The 16419-nt window shown below is 34.4% G+C and overlaps 1 protein-coding gene across 3 annotated transcripts in view; it reads left to right on the top strand.

Moving 5' to 3' along the window:
• Positions 1–4254: 4254 nt before the first annotated feature.
• The window catches only part of LOC127870825 (uncharacterized), an 86181-nt gene continuing 74016 nt past the window's right edge, over positions 4255–16419 (top strand). Inside the window, exons 1-3 of one of the 3 annotated variants that reach the window (XM_052413358.1) lie at positions 4255–4958; positions 5182–5517; positions 9443–10958. In XM_052413358.1, the coding sequence (XP_052269318.1) occupies positions 5229–5517; positions 9443–10041 (888 nt within the window). In that variant the 5' untranslated portion in view covers positions 4255–4958; positions 5182–5228 and the 3' untranslated portion in view covers positions 10042–10958. Of the gene's footprint in view, positions 4959–5181; positions 5518–9442; positions 10959–16419 lie in introns of those variants that run through there. The other 2 variants (XM_052413357.1, XM_052413356.1) reach the window with 2 other exon arrangements.

Here is a 16419-nt window from a genome sequence, read left to right as displayed (position 1 = left end):
CCGAGTCCATATCACTAGACTCTTGAAAGCACTGCCCGTGTCAAAGGTGTACTTAAAACCGATACGCCTTTTTAACTGCTCAATATTATTTATTATTGGTAAACAGCGAAGTGTTTGTGTATCTATTTTGCTTCACTGCCAAACGGCTTATCTTTTTGTCATTATCATTATAAGTTGACATTTGTTAAGTTCACATCTGTTAAGCTTACCTTTCTTTTCAAACATGTAATATTCTATTTCAATGTACTTTTGCGTCTCATTTTGCTCAGTTGGCCTTATGCTAAAAAAAATTGTTTCCCGGTAAGCCCGTTGCTTTCAATGTTAGTCAGTGTCTTGACTGGTAAAAAATTATTGATTTTTGTTTGCCTGGTTCAAACGTTGCTTGTCTGTAGGTTGCTTGTTGTTTGTTACGTTGCCTGATTAATGAGTAAGTTGCTAAATATTTATGTTGTTTGCTCAGATTATCCGTTATTTGGTATGCATGTAAGTTCGCCTAAGTTGGCCTACTGGTAAGTAAGTTGTTAACAGGGAAATCGGCTTATTGCCTTTTCGTGATATGGATGAAGACACCATTGGTTCGAATTCCTTAAATTATAAAAGAATGTGGATTTGTTTCGGGTGGTTCACTTTTCGATTGAGTTTATGTGATAATAAGTGTTAGAAAAATGTTTAATTTGTTGTTTTTACCGGAATGTTTAATTCAGTCAAATTTATGGGAATAATGTTTCCACTTGCAACGCAATAGTCCAAAGAAGATCATAAGATTCATTTGGACAACAACCATCAATTTAATGAATGCAGTAGCTTTATTGTGTAGACAGGATAAATGATCCTTAATTATCAAAGTATTTAAAAGTCTGTAGAAGTAAATGTGTGTGGAAAATTCAACATCTTTTACTATCAACTTTTCAACACTGAAATGAATCTTTGCAAAATTGAACATTTAAACCGTTATAAGCTTTAAAACGTTATTATTCATATGTATTAAACATACATGTTTTTATCTTCCTGTTTAAAAATAGACCGTAGGCCAAAATATGTTGTTATCATATGTCTACAGATAGCTTGGCTCCTAATAATTCTGAATTCTTTAAACATTCCACTTCAGATCTGAACAAAAGCTAAAATTACGCAGTAATTCTATAAAAAATTAATCGAACTTAAATGCAACTTACTTTTTACGATAACTTTTTAAACTCAAAAATATTTTTGTGATATTAATGTCTTACAACGTCTTTAACAAACTTTCTCGAGAAACAGGCGTCAAGCGCTGATTAAATATTCGCAAAGATTCTTCATATTTCAGTCTTGCTTGTAAACAATCGCTATCAAACCATTCTGCATGCTTAGCAACGGAGGACGGAGCAAATTAACGTATTAAGATTTGTAAAAGACTGTGTAAATAGTGGTTCAGCGACCTCTTTCAAGAGGCATGATTTACAACGTCATTTATACAAGTTTAGTCAATACTTAATGTTACATTGTCTAATTGTTCAGTCATCGACAATAAGCCATTTTTAAAATCATTATATAAATCCGCATTTCATCTATATTTAGTATGAAGATATTCGTGTTTTGACAATAGGCTATAATTGCATTAAGAACATGGGTAACGGTGATCGCTATTAGTTAGGTACCTGCAGTGAATAATGTGCTTCATACGAGTTTGGGCAAAGTTAATTACATTGATACACATAGCTTAGTGTACACGTTTGAATGACTCAACAAAGGCAGGTTTTTGCCGCTTGTTGTGATCGTAATGAACAGTTAAGTAATTGGTCAGGTAAGAGTAAATTCGGGCTCCAGCAATTCGTTCGGTCAAATAAATTCCATTGTCTTAATCTTATAACGTTTTTCGTGATAGAGATGAAATTGCGAAAATCAAGGTAATTCAATCTCAATATCTAGTTAGAGCTGAAGATTTCCTTTTGTTTGATTTAAGCACTTAGAGTAAAGGCCAACATAACATCCATCAGTTCCATTTGTCCTCAGTTATATTAAATGCCTTCTGATATGAACCACACTTTAATTGTACAATTGTGTGGTCGACATAATAAATACCGACCAAAAGTAACCTTCCTGACATTAGTTAACCCCGTAGGAATGTATGAAACGATCTGGTATAACCAATGCGCAAGTAAACTTCAGCATTCAACTTAACTTAGTTTTATAAAAGAGAACCTAATCCAGCTTACGTTGAATTGCTTTATTCATTTTACAATTGACATAAAACTTTCTTGAATCCATACATATTTCATTCTGAACAAATGACAATAGCACGGCTTGAAGGACTATCATTAGTCAATTTAGACAGAAATTAACAATGGTTTATCATAGTTTTATTGTTAATAGAGACACGCATACAACTTTTATGCTGAACATATTTTGTTTTGTTTTTCCTTCTGATTTGAGACATTGGTGTGTGGTATTGATGGACATTGGATTGATAAAAACATTGTAAGCGAAGCATTTAACATATTTATTTATTTATTTCATATGCTCTTAAACAAAGCTGAAATTCTCCACTTAACATAAGCGTGAAAATAGTTTGATAGCATGTTCTATATTTCAATGTTTTTAGCTTATTGTGTATTATAGTAGCTCGGAGTTAAGCTTTGACTGTCTTGGAGTCTCCCCGATGCATAAAACGATAATCAATGAGCGTGTACGCATTGCAGATCACCTGTCTATTTCTTTATTTATCGGGTCAAACACCTTGACCCGCTTCTGTAATTAACTACTCGCCCTGTAGAGGATCGTTCCAACCACTTCATTGGCAAGCTAAGACAAAAGTGACGCCTTTGCTTAGATCAAGCGATATTTCAAAAGAATGCGTTTATCGTCGGCAGTAAATGAATAAGGGAAACGATTCTGTGAAATGTTAACGCATAAAGAAGTTATAAAGAACAAAGAGAATAAAAATATATTCGGCATCTGTGATGCTTGTTAAACTTGTAATTGTGAGGAGAGGGCTACTCCGCCCCTAGGTCTTTACGTTCATGTGTTGCAATAACTTTGGTTCATGCATTAGCGATAAGTTAGCAGTTAAACTGTTAAAGGCCCGGTACATCAATTTGTATTCACGCTTACGGGTTGTATCAGTCAAAGGCAACTGAACAAACATTGCAAATACCAGTCGTCAACGAAGTAGAAACGAAAATAACTAATCAAATGCTGGGCACAATGCCCCGATGTAAATAAGAAGATTAGATCGACCTTCGTTTACAAGTTACACAATCATTTGAATGCAAATCGTAATATCACTTTCAAATTGTTAAATCCCCAAGAGAGCTCGAATAACTATGCATCTAAGCTAAATAAAAAATAAATGTAACCATCTAGAGCATACAATTATATGAATAAAATATTAAGATACAAATTATTATCACCGCTCTTGAAATTATATGTTCATTTTTGCTGGTTTGTCTGTTAATAATGTGTTTAGTTAGATGGTTGTTTGGTTAGCCCCTTGTCGTTGTGATAGCCTGTTAAGTAATTTATGTTGACTGGTAAGTAGGTTTCATACCGTTTTTTCAGTTGATTGCAGGTTACGTTAGTTGCTATAAATACATTGAGTTTCCTTGTATTTCAGTAGTTCTTTTTTTGTTAAAAAGTTGGTAACCATCTGAACCTTAAATAAAAGCACTTCAGTTGCAATGCTCGCAACGCAAAAACTGGCGCTTCAAAAGTTAACTTTATTCTTGGTATGGTACCTTGAACCATAATAGACGTCCTTGTTGGTTCGTTCCTAAGCAAAGTGGTTGTCTCGTTAGGTGTACTTAGTGGCCGATTCTCTGGTTTGTAATTTGGTGATCTATATGGACAGTTGGTGACCTGCTTGCAAAATAAGGTGGTAGACTTCGTATTCTGATCGTTAAACGAATTTAGCGCTTGTTCATCTCTTAAAAATGGAAATGTAAACGCGCGTAATTAAATAAACAATAAAACAGGTTGAGCATTTTTTTAATGAATATACTAATTATTTTAATAATGTATATCTTTGTACCATGTTTTGTGTTTGCTTTTTCCGTATCTGCAATTTTTATCAAGTTAATGTCATACGTTAGAAAATGTTTACACCTTAAACAAATGAAACAATATCAGATAATTTTAACGATTTTAGAAACACACGAAAAACGTGTCTACCCAAAATACTCGCAAAAATGTGTGAATTCTTAAATCAATCAAAGTGTATGAACGCGTGTTGATATAGCCATCTATTTTCATAAACTGATATTAACATAGTTTGACGGTATTATCGGAAATACATTGGTTTATTTCAATGTTGTCTATGCAATATACACTGTTTACGGCTAAAGTTTCAATTGTGGTTACACTTATTCTACTGTATTATTTAATATTTGTTTATAACCTAATAGGTGTACAAAAGTTTCAATAACCGCTGAAAGGACTATGATAGTACCAATAGATAGGAATAGGAGTTGCTCATTCCAGCGCGCATAGAGCGAAACGAGGCATTATAAAAGCCTGTGAAGTCAACTTCGGCAGCAGACAGCGCGGTGGTTTTGTGGTGAGCATTCGGCTGTAAGAGGAAACTAGTGTGCCGGTGTAACCGAATTGCGTGTGCAGTGAGGTGGATAAAAACTATTAAACTTGAACGAAACTGTTTTTTTTTATTATTTCATGTTTACCTATGCATTTATCTCTATTTTTATTTCTGTTCTTTGTGGATACATATCTCAACTACAGTGTATAGTGGTTAAAAGGGAAAATACTGCACAATGTGATTTATGACAAGACAAGTGCGATTTTTTCAAAAATTGCTATAAAACTTAAATCTCACAAACCAGTGACACATACCTTCAAAGCTTGTTCAACAAAAGATATCACATTTTTAGGTGTAAAGAAATAATTGCAATATAAAATCGTCGTGAGACTAGACACACAGTGATTAAAGAGCTTGTTTGATAGTGCGGTCCTCTTTTGCTGACAGGGATGTAAGTGATTTAAATTGGTTTCAAGGTGTACTTACCCTGTCGCTGAATATTTAAATACTAAGTGCTGAATGAAATAGCGTACAATTTATATTTACGGTACATGTATCGAAATCGTCCATTTCAGCTATCAATGTAAAAAAAAAAGTTTATTAACGTGTACGTACAATTCAAATAATTTAACACACACATATATTGGTGATTAATGCCTCATTGTCAATTGTAGGCTAAGATATTACACTTTTTAAAAGGAGTCTCACGCAAATGTGAAGCATGGAACATATCGGACTATTTCTTCTGAGTCTGTACCTCGGGTGTTCGGGTTTGTCGGCCGGTGGATACCAGTTCGATGACGACTACCTGGTGCCGCCGAAGTGCCGCGCGTGTGACGTCAAGTCGTGTCCCCTTCTGACGTTCTGCGCAGGCGTCGTATTGAAGGACCAGTGCGGATGCTGCCAGCGCTGCTCCTCGGATCTCTTCCAGCCGCACGTGCAGCCATACAAGTCGCCTCCACCGGAAATGCCGACAGCTAGTCCGCCGACAACAACGGCACCGTCGTTAGGTAATAAAGCATAGAGTTGGTACAACTACATGCATACAATTTTGAACGTATATGTACATTTCTATTTAATAAAACGAGTCGTGTTCTGAGAAAACTGGGCATAATGCATGTGCGTTACGTGTCGTCCCAGATTAGCCACTGCAGTAAGCACAGGCTAATCAGGGACGACACTTTCCGCTTTTATGACATTTTTCGTTTAAATAAAGTATATTCGTAGCAATAATCCAATTAAGGCGGAAAGTGTCGTCCCTGATAAGCCTGTGCAGACTGCACATGCTTATCTGGGACGACACTATACGCACATGTATTATGCCCAGTTTTCCTAGAACGAGACTCAAATATACAAGTCTAACACCGTCTTTCGAATAGTCACAATAATTCTTTATCTTGAAAATACATATATGATGGTTAGTTAGTAAATTTATTTTTTCTTTCAACACAAAACGGTTTATCCTACGGTAAAATCCGTATTTCAAAACATTACAATATTAGCACATTATTTTTACTTATCATCTCACCGTTAGGAAGCATAGCCATAACCAACGTGTTTCATATGTAGGTTAAACTGTCAATACCGCTGGTATATGGGTTTATTTACATATGCAAATATGCATAATGTTTATTGCTGTACGCATTATTGTATAATATGTCATTTGTTTGAATTCTCATACGTTACAATATTTATTTTCACAGTTCGAAGAGGTTTGTATACATACAAGGAAATACAAACCATTCCGGGTTATGATTTTATATTGAAGTATTAAGCTTCGTGTCACACGAAGTTAACAATGAAACTAATTTAGTAAAGCAAATAAGTAACGCTAGCAACCCTTAACAAGGGGTTTACAAAATGTTTGTATACATCATCGGGCCATTGTCGTGGGTTAAAGGTGTATGTTTTTACTGTCACTGTGATGTTTAATGGTGTATGTGGGCGCTGTATTTATGATGTTTAAAGGTATATGCGTCCACTGTCATTATGATGATTAAAGGTATATGCGTCAACTGTCATTATGATGTTTAAAGGTATATGCGTCAACTGTCATTATGATGTTTAAAGATATATGCGTCAACTGTCGTTATGATGTTAAAAGGTATATGCGTCAACTGTCATTATGATGTTTAAAGGTATATGCGTCAACTGTCATTATGATGTTTTAAGGTATATGCGTCAACTGTCATTATGATGTTTAAAGGTATATGCGTCAACTGTCATTATGATGTTTAAAGGTATATGCGTCAACTGTCATTATGATGTTTAAAGGTATATGCGTCAACTGTCATTATGATGTTTAAAGGTATATGCGTCAACTGTCATTATTATGTTTAAAGGTATATGCGTCAACTGTCATTATGATGTTTAAAGGTATATGCGTCCACTGTCATTATGATGTTTAAAGGTGTATGCGTCCACTGTCATTATGATGTTTAAAGGTGTATGCGTCAACTGTCATTATGATGTTTAAAGGTATATGCGTCCATTGTTATGATGTTTAAAGGTATATGCGTCCACTGTCATTATGATGTTTAAGGTATATGCGTCCACTGTCATTATGATGTTTAAAGGTATATGCGTCCACTGTCATTATGATGTTTAAAGGTGTATGTGCGCACTGTCATAATGATGTTTTGTGCTAAAATGTTCACTATGACCAGTCCATCTAAATTATTTACTACCGTTTAATATACTGTGCACAACAAACACTCGCCATTCTTTGTTAAAATGTAGATGCGAGATGCCAACCCCATTTTCATTAACTAGATCTATGCTTGTAAAATACGAAAACGGGTATTTTGAATATATTTAGTTTAGTACATAATTACAACATCATAAATGTTTGTACGGAATTGCTTCCCTCGTACTTTTTGGTATATATTATTTGTGGTAATCAATTAACTGAACACATCTATATTATTCACTAGGTTTATTATCACAACTGCAGAGCTTCATTCAGTTAAAGATTATATTACATCAACACAGTTAACAAATGTTCCTTCTTATATGATTTATTTAAATAATGTTGACACGAAATGAATAATTGCATGCATTAAACCTCAAGAAAACTGTTATAATACATTCTTACACTTTTAAGAGAAATATCCACAAAACACATTAAGTGGGTTATATTGATGTTGGCTTCAAATTTGAAAATTGTTGGAATTATTGTGCATGCACGATTCATCTTACAAGTTTAAATACAAACAAATAACAACACAAAATTGTCAAGTTAAAAAGAAATGCATACACAATTGCGATAACGATTTATAATTATGTGTTTATTTCTATTTAACAAAATCTTCTTGAAGAAATTTAATGTAGGCTGGTATGAACGCATATTATTTCCATCAAAATTATTTTAAAATGATTGGCAACAAATTTATTGCCATTTTAAGGCATTCTAAGGTGTATTCCTAACTTGAATAACTAATAATTTATGTAATCTTAGATCAAACATGGTGATAGTGACTGTTGTAATGACGCCATTAAATAATAACATAAAAATAAAACATTGAAAATTCCAGAAACAGGCTGTAGATGGAGTCCTGTGCGTACAACGTTTATAAGGGCGTGGCAAAGTATAAAATGACACATGGCCTATTACCTGCAGGTGCGAATGATCTAGTAAATGACAGCTTTTAGCTAGATTATATACGTGTTAAAATACTGTTTTGTCCACAAATTAAAGCGTTGTGTATTCACAAACTGAAACATAATCCTGAGCGAGAAAGTCAGTGATTTATATTATAGGCCATTAAACTCGAGTTACCTTTAAAGTGCTAAACACCTTTTATCCTAAAATCTTTAAAAGCTTAGCGCCTTTAAACACCGTTTCAAATAAAGTCTGAAGTGGGGATTATTGGAAGTGAAGATGTCGGAGTACGTGAGACAACAAAACGCCCGATAGCTGTTATTAAAATTGACACTAGCCGTGTAGGCTCTGTCATGGTGCAATCAGATTAGATAAGTATTGGCGAATTCAATTTTAAATTTCTGTTGCGCAATTGTCGGTTCTACGAAAATATTAGAAACGCATCAATCGCCTGTGTGTTTAAGTAATGAGGAGAGAAGGAATGTATTGTAGTTCGCCAATGACGAGGGTAAATCGCCGGGCAGAGCGACCGCCTCGGGAGGAATGTCGCAACCTGTGTCGCAGATTAGTTTAATTTGAAAGATAATTGAGGATCTTCTATCGTTAATTATTTTGACACGGGGCATATTGAGCTGGGATGATTCGTGTGACGTTCCCTAATTCAACAAAGAACACATATAACGTTTGAAGTGGCGTTTTATTAGCTTCGGTTATGGAGGCAAGAGGCGTAATACTTAAGCTTTCGTCGTAGTCACGCTTTCCAAAATCAAATAACTGTATTTTATATTGTTTGTTTTGCTTTAAATGTATCATTTATATAATATGAAGCAGACATTGTGATGCATCAAGCAACTAAAATTGTAATAAGTATTATCAATAAGAAAACTGCAATATTTTAGTTAAATTAATAACTGATTACGAAAGTTATCCATAGTAATAAATATGAAATGTTCGTACACAACCTGATGTAGTCGGAGGATCCAAAGTTTTTAAAACGACAATCCTCTTACACTGCCCCTTAGCACATACATATCAATGTTTAAATATGGCATTATGTTATTACAATAAGAAAGACACTCAGATAAACAAGCTTGGCTTCTTTCAGTAAGCCATATGAGTTATGCAATGAAACTGATATGGGACAGATGGCGATATGGGAGATGTTTACTTGATATGTAGGAAGTAGGTACCTGAACGATTGAACGTGAATGCGCGAAATGAAACGTAGATGAGTGCCGCTGTGATAAAGTGAGGATCAACATTTAGAAGAAAAACAACAACATGTCTTAAACTTGTCAATCTTTCTAAATTGCTGCACTTATATCTCGTTTTAGTTGACGTGTGCGAGAAGCGGCAATGTCCCAAATTCAAGTTGTGCGTCGTCAACCAGCAAGGATTGCCCATCTGCACCTGCCCGAGCGAGCTAATCTGCCGGCGCAAGCGAACGAGACGCAACAACCGCAACAAAGAAGGAACAGCAGACATATGTGGAACTGACGGTGTTACATACCAGTCAAAGTGTCATTTGAAAGTTGCCAACTGCAACAGCGAACGACGTATCAAATATAAGCATGACGGTGTATGCACGGCTGATGACGTCTCAGACGCTAGACGTGGTAAAGACAAGGGTGAAAGCAAGCCAGGAAAGCAGATAATAAACAAATTAGATCAGATTTCCAGTGAAGAGAAGCTCGATAAACTGGAACAAAAACGGCTGCGGAAAGAAAAGCGCAAAGAACGGAAACAGCGGCGCAAGGAAAAGGAACGGAAACGTAAGAAGGATCCATTAAGCGAAAACAACAAACGCCGAGCTAGAAACCGGCGGATGAAGAGAAGGAACGAGGGCTACAGCGTGTACCCATCGAACTACGACATGCTTTTTGGGAGTCAAACACAATGGAGTAGCAATCAGGTCAGGAAGAGTAAGATATGATCATGTAATATATGACAGATGGAGATTTCTTGCAGACTGTTTCACGTTATATGGAACTCAATCACGACCAGTCTGAGTTAAATAACTGTTCATGATAAATGTTGTTGTTGATTGCACATGCGGTTGTTTGTCCATGCAAAATTTGAAAATCTTTGAGTAACAACTAAATATCTGGAAATTGCAGCTATATTTAAAATATTTCAGCTGGGACGCAAATCAGGTCACAACACATGCATACTTAGGTGCGTAAGGGCCTTATACACGCACGCACACACGCACACATGCACACTCACACGCACAATTGTTTTTCTCTAGCCGGTTTTGATTCCAAGTAAGTAGCATACAGTCTAAAAATACACACACAAAATTGTTCTTTCTCTAGACCGTAGCCGATTTCGATTCCGACATGCAATTTATCATAAAATATTAAAAAAGAATTTAAATAATCAGTTGAACTGTACTGGTAGTTTTTTTCCTAACAATGCTATGCATAGGCCCCATACGACTATGTATCTAAATAAACATTGTGTCTTAACCCATTAATGCCTAGTGGACTCTCCCATCCTCCTAAATTGGATCAATTTATTTCCAAAATTAGGGATATCTAGTATTTGTATTTCTATATTAAGAAAATTTCTTACAGAAATTCCTTTAAGCAAACAGCGCTGACCCAGATGAGACGCCGCATCATGCGGCGTCTCATCTGGGTTTACGCTGTTTGCCAATGCCTTTTTTCTAGACGCTAGGCATAAATGGGTTAATGCCGATGCCGCCTTATTATGCATAGCATCCGCATGGTACGCATTTTGTAGCCTTAATATTGTGACATAAATACTGTTTATGTTTATTTTAAAGAAGACTGCACATTGAACCATTAATATGCGAATATTTAAAACATTAAAATTATGATTTATGAACTATTATTCATACAGTTCCAAAGATTTCCCGATAAGGAAACATACGCATGATTTTGGAATGTGGTCATCTTTATAAAGTATTAGAAGTATTGGTTACATTCATATCAACGTAACTTCAAAGACGACCACGGCGAAAAGTGTTTGTCACGGAACGGAGATATGGAACGGACAGGAAAGGGCAACGGACAATATGTCTGACTTGTGGACAGACGAAGTGCATTTCTCTCAATCCGCCTCTGTTGGTTGGGATAAATAAACAAATCAATCTGCTCCTTTCAGATTTTGAAGGGATAATCGATCCTTATACATTTGAATTATTTTAAGATAGTATATTATATAATAATAGCATATTCAATAAACAATATTTTCCGGAAAAACAACAGCAACACATGTAATATAAACGTGGCAATCGTGATGCAATGAGGTATATCTAGTATAATGCAAATATTTGTGATGTCACGTTTTAAAACATTTATGATCTTTGTCAGCAATCTTTTTTTATGTTGAACCAGTTGCAAAAAAGTTAAATTACATACAATCACTGATATCATGGAACTACTCGAAACACAACTGTTGGTACATGGTGCAGTTTTGCATAGTTTGACAGGTACACATCTTGATTCCAAGTTACGAATAAAAAAATAATACAGCAAAATAAATGCATATGATTAAACCTTTGATTATAATTAAGCTTTACACCTAACTTCGTTTAAAGAAGTGCGTTTATTTTCGATTATCACTCACTTAGCTTAGTTCATCTTGATTGTTGAAAGATGCATGCAGATAGGGGAGCCGGCTAACGAATAAAACACGTGTAGCACGTGCTGACATCACGTGATGTCAAAATACTCGAGGATGGTTTCAGTATCCGAGACTGGCACATGGTAAAGGTCTTCGCTTGATCAATTCATTCTCACATAAATTCGACGTTAGCTCTATCATATACCTGCTGCTTGGAAATTTAACACTTCCTTTGTCAGATCAAATGGTGGACACAATGAAACAAATATCCAAAGAAAAGCAAAACCAAACATATATATATATATATACGTGATCATTCATATCACTTTAATGTATAAATGTTTATACATCTACCAGTGCTGCAACAATTATAAAAAATTTCTAGAAGCTGTATATCAGTTGAACTTTACAACTATGGTATTTCTATATAAATATTAAATCATCAGAGGTGGCAGCCCTGATCTTTCACAATCCTCAATAATGGATGCAGGAGTAACTGCAGACGATTGCTGGAGGGAGGTCGGCTTGCAATAACGTCTGCGAGGTGTTCGAATGTCCTTACAAATACGAAACAATCAATTACACATTTATTGTGTATCGATTAACTTTTGATGATGTCTAAAACTTTAAAATAGAATTACGAATAGTATATAAAGATACTTTCGGTAATCTATCAAATAATGTAAAATTAAAACTTTGCCAAAGCGTTATGAATGGTGACAACAACATTATTATTTTTTTAAACCATTTCGGATAAACAGTGGAATGAATAGAGAAAAGAGTCTGAAACAATCTTAACATGAAAACAAAATTAATACAGGAGAAGGCAAAACAACGGGTTAAATAATCGCACAGTTCTATAAATTTAAAGGGAATACCTGTGTGATATAACACGTAGGCATTTCTCAAGACATCCGTGCGTTTCTAAAACAATAAATAGTAAAATATTGCGTCGATCTATGATGCCGTCATACCTTGTTGTCGACGGCTCTGTAATCACACAGCTTATACTAAACTGGTAACAATTTGTATTGATCTATATAAAAAATGACTTTTATCGTTCGTTTATCTATAACTGCTTGATAAAAGTATTAGGAAAAGCATTCATATTTATCGCTCAGTCGTTCCTTATGCCTCTACTGAGTTGCTTCACAACGGCGCTCACCCAGCTTGCAAGAGACTGTTTTGACATAGGCATTGGCTAGTTATTTTGGATATCCCAGTCAATTACATAAATGGTGACCGACAACAGTAAAAGGTTAGACAATTAAATGAAAGTAAATTTCAATTTACCCAAATTGACTTTCCGTGTCGTTGTTTAAGCGCTACTGTTTCTTTGACAAAGCTTTAACGAGGTTATGCATTACAATTAATTGGATTGCACTTCAGCAATTGGCCGTATTCTGTTTGAAATATCGTGAAACTGTAACTGTGAAATCGTTATTGTCGTTTGAAGTATATATTAGTATGCATGTGTCTTATGGACTCATTACTATTCAATACAGAGCCGTGCAAGCAATTCTCCTCAAATTTAACACCTGATCATAGGAATTCTCAAATACTGGTCGAAAAGCGAGCGATTCATAATATGACGTCATAAATAGGGGGCCGCTCTGGTACAAAATGATTCGATCAGGAGTTGATGGTGAGTTAAAGGCTATTATTCGTTCGATGTACAATGAGGTGAAACTCCAAGTTAAATACATGAGTTCCCTTTCTGACCTATTTAGTAGCAACGTTGGCTTATTGCAAGGTGAAATAACATCGCTGATCATGTTCTCACTTTTCGTGAATGATATAGAATTCAGTCTTCAAAACGGATTAAACGCTGGTATAACACTTGATCAATTATCGGTTTATCTACTCCTATTTGCGGACGATGCAGTTATCTTCTCCGAAACCAACGAAGGCTTACAGGAATCTTTAAACAACATAGAAATATATTGTTATAAGTGGAACTTAACTGTCAATATTGATAAAACAAAGATAATGTTTTTTTCGAAAGGGTGGTGTCATGAATAAAAATTATAAATGGTCATTCAATGCAATGAAATTGAAATAGTCAGTAACTTTAATTATTTAGGTATCGTCTTATCTAGTGGCGGATCATACATACCAGCCACAAATACCTTGTATAGTAAAGCGACAAGAGCAATGAATAGATTGTTCTCTATAACAAAAGAGATGGAAGTCCCAATAAACATCAAGTTCAAGTTATTCGATTCATATGTTGTGTCAATTTTGAATTATAATTGTGAAGTATGGGGGTTTATAACTGTCAATAATATTGAACGTGTTCACAGAAAATTTTGTTAACGATTTTTAAATGTAAAGATGTCAACTTATTCATTGTCATTATATTCGGAAGTTGGTCGTTTCCCTTTGATCATTGGACGTTACAAGATACAAGATACAAGATACAAGATACAAACTTTCATTTAAAGTCGGTTTACAGTAGTAACATTTTAACGTTATTTGAGAATTGTTACATATTTTCTAAAATTATATCAAACAAAGCAAAGGAACTGTACACGCTGTTATAAATATGCAAAGATCAGAAATTGTTAAACGAAATAAGACAGTGAATTGGTCATCAAAAGTTCGCGATATACTAAACCATTCAGGATTTGGAGATGTATGGTTATTCCCTGAATCTATTAACATCGACAAATTTATCCCTTTATTAAAAATAAGATTGCGAGATCAGTATGTAGCTGAATGGAGGACTAACATTGATTCGTCAACATCTTTATATGTGTATAAAGAATTAAAACCTTCATTCGAAATGTCACCGTATTTAGATCTAATTGTAAACAAAAACATAGAAGGATTATTGCCAAAAATGCGCCTCTCATCCCATAAATTGTTAATTGAAACGGGCAGACATAATACTATTGACAGGAACGAAAGAATATGCCCAATGTGAAACTGTAACGACATCGAAGATGAGTACCATTTCATACTAATATGTCCGCAAGAAGAAAGAATCAAATATATTCCAGAATTCTATTACAAGCGACCTTGTATGTTCAAATTTATTAAATTCCTAAATAGTAATAAGAAAACGACACTTAGAAAGTTAGCCATCTATTGTATAACGTGTTTCAAAAAGAGAGAAAACAATTTGTTTATTATCACATGCTATGTTAAGAAGTACTATAGCTTATACTAACAATTGAGTGTACTATGCTCGTTACATGTTGTTATTAACCATGTATGTAATATGTAACCTTGTTGTTGTTGTTGTTGTATTCCACGTCATATTTTTACTTGTAATTAGAGAACTCTCACTCTCCAGTGATAAGTGATTTATAAATTGATGTATGTAATTTGAATTTTATTATTATTTATATCCAGCACGATGTAACATGTAACCTTGTTGTTGTAGTTGTTGTATTCCACGTCATATTATTACTTGTAATTAGAGCACTCTCACTCTCCAGTGATAAGTGATTTATAAATTGATGTATGTAATTTGATTATTATTATTATTATTTATATCCAGCACGCATGTCTGTAAAATGTTCATGTATTTGTATATGACGATAAGCTTGTTATGCTTAAGTCAAAATAAATATTCTGTTCTGTTCTGTTCATAATCTCGTTAATTGGATTATATTGTTTTGTTGTGAGCTTTTGTTAATTGAACATTATTGTTTGTTTAAAGTGTTACGAAAAAATATTGACTGCTTTTAATTTTCTGAACTTTATTCTTGAATGATTCATACTTTGCCAAGTTTAGTTTAGTGAGATGCTTCATTATCGTATACATTTTGGATAGTAGTACTTTAATAGTATATTTAAGTTACAAATATTACATACATATAATTATTATGACATACAATTTCAAATCAAACTAAATTTATTAAATATTAAGAATATTGGATAATGAAATATGTTGTCAATGTTTGCAGTACTACCCAGCGATGCAAATGGCTCCCGAGTCACTTATCATACATTGTTAAGTGTATCCGTCTTTTGTCCGTTTAATATAATGAAATAAACACTTATTTGATAAAGGATATAGCATTTATAAATGCCATTTACTATTTTGTATAATAACCATGATAAAGTCGTGTCGTCAAACACCGTATAATTTCTAGTTTTAAGTAGCAATTCTTTACAAATAAAGCAAAGTCACTTAAGTCCATACGAGTCAGGTCTCGGCGTATCGTTATGATCGAATTATAAAACACAATTATGTTTGTACATCAGGAACATTAAAAAAAGAAGTGGTACTCTGATGCTATTGTTTTGGTTCCTTGCACAGTAAACACAGTCTGTCTTCAGCCACCAGGTGTCGGGAATCTCCCGGTTTCAATGCGTAGTGGCAAGGTTCCAGTTTTAATCTGCGCAATATACGACTGAAGTTGTTTCGGAAAACCCATTTATTCTAAATTAAATTCTACAGTTCAAGTATGATTGTGAAAAGAAAGTTTCAAAACGAAGAAAATTAACGGCTTAGAATTAACAGCAACAAAGTATGTAAAATCACTCTCAAATTAATGCAATCGTTTATAGACCTTCAGAATATTTTGTCTGACTGGTGGTGTTTATTTCCACGTTTAACGAATTGGAAATCGGCAAAACGCTGGTTTCTTAGGCTTGACAAAAATAATCATGTACGATAAATAAACAATCATAAAAAATAAACACATGTTTGGGGATTTTTTATACCCTATCCATGTAAGGTGGTTGACCTTGCTAATAGCGTCTGGAC

Source organism: Dreissena polymorpha, chromosome 3 (genome assembly GCF_020536995.1).
Source record: "Dreissena polymorpha isolate Duluth1 chromosome 3, UMN_Dpol_1.0, whole genome shotgun sequence".
In the NCBI taxonomy this organism is placed as follows: domain Eukaryota; kingdom Metazoa; phylum Mollusca; class Bivalvia; order Myida; family Dreissenidae; genus Dreissena; species Dreissena polymorpha.
The sequence above is the reverse complement of the archived record's forward strand: the minus strand, read 5'-3'. Positions and strand labels throughout refer to the sequence as shown.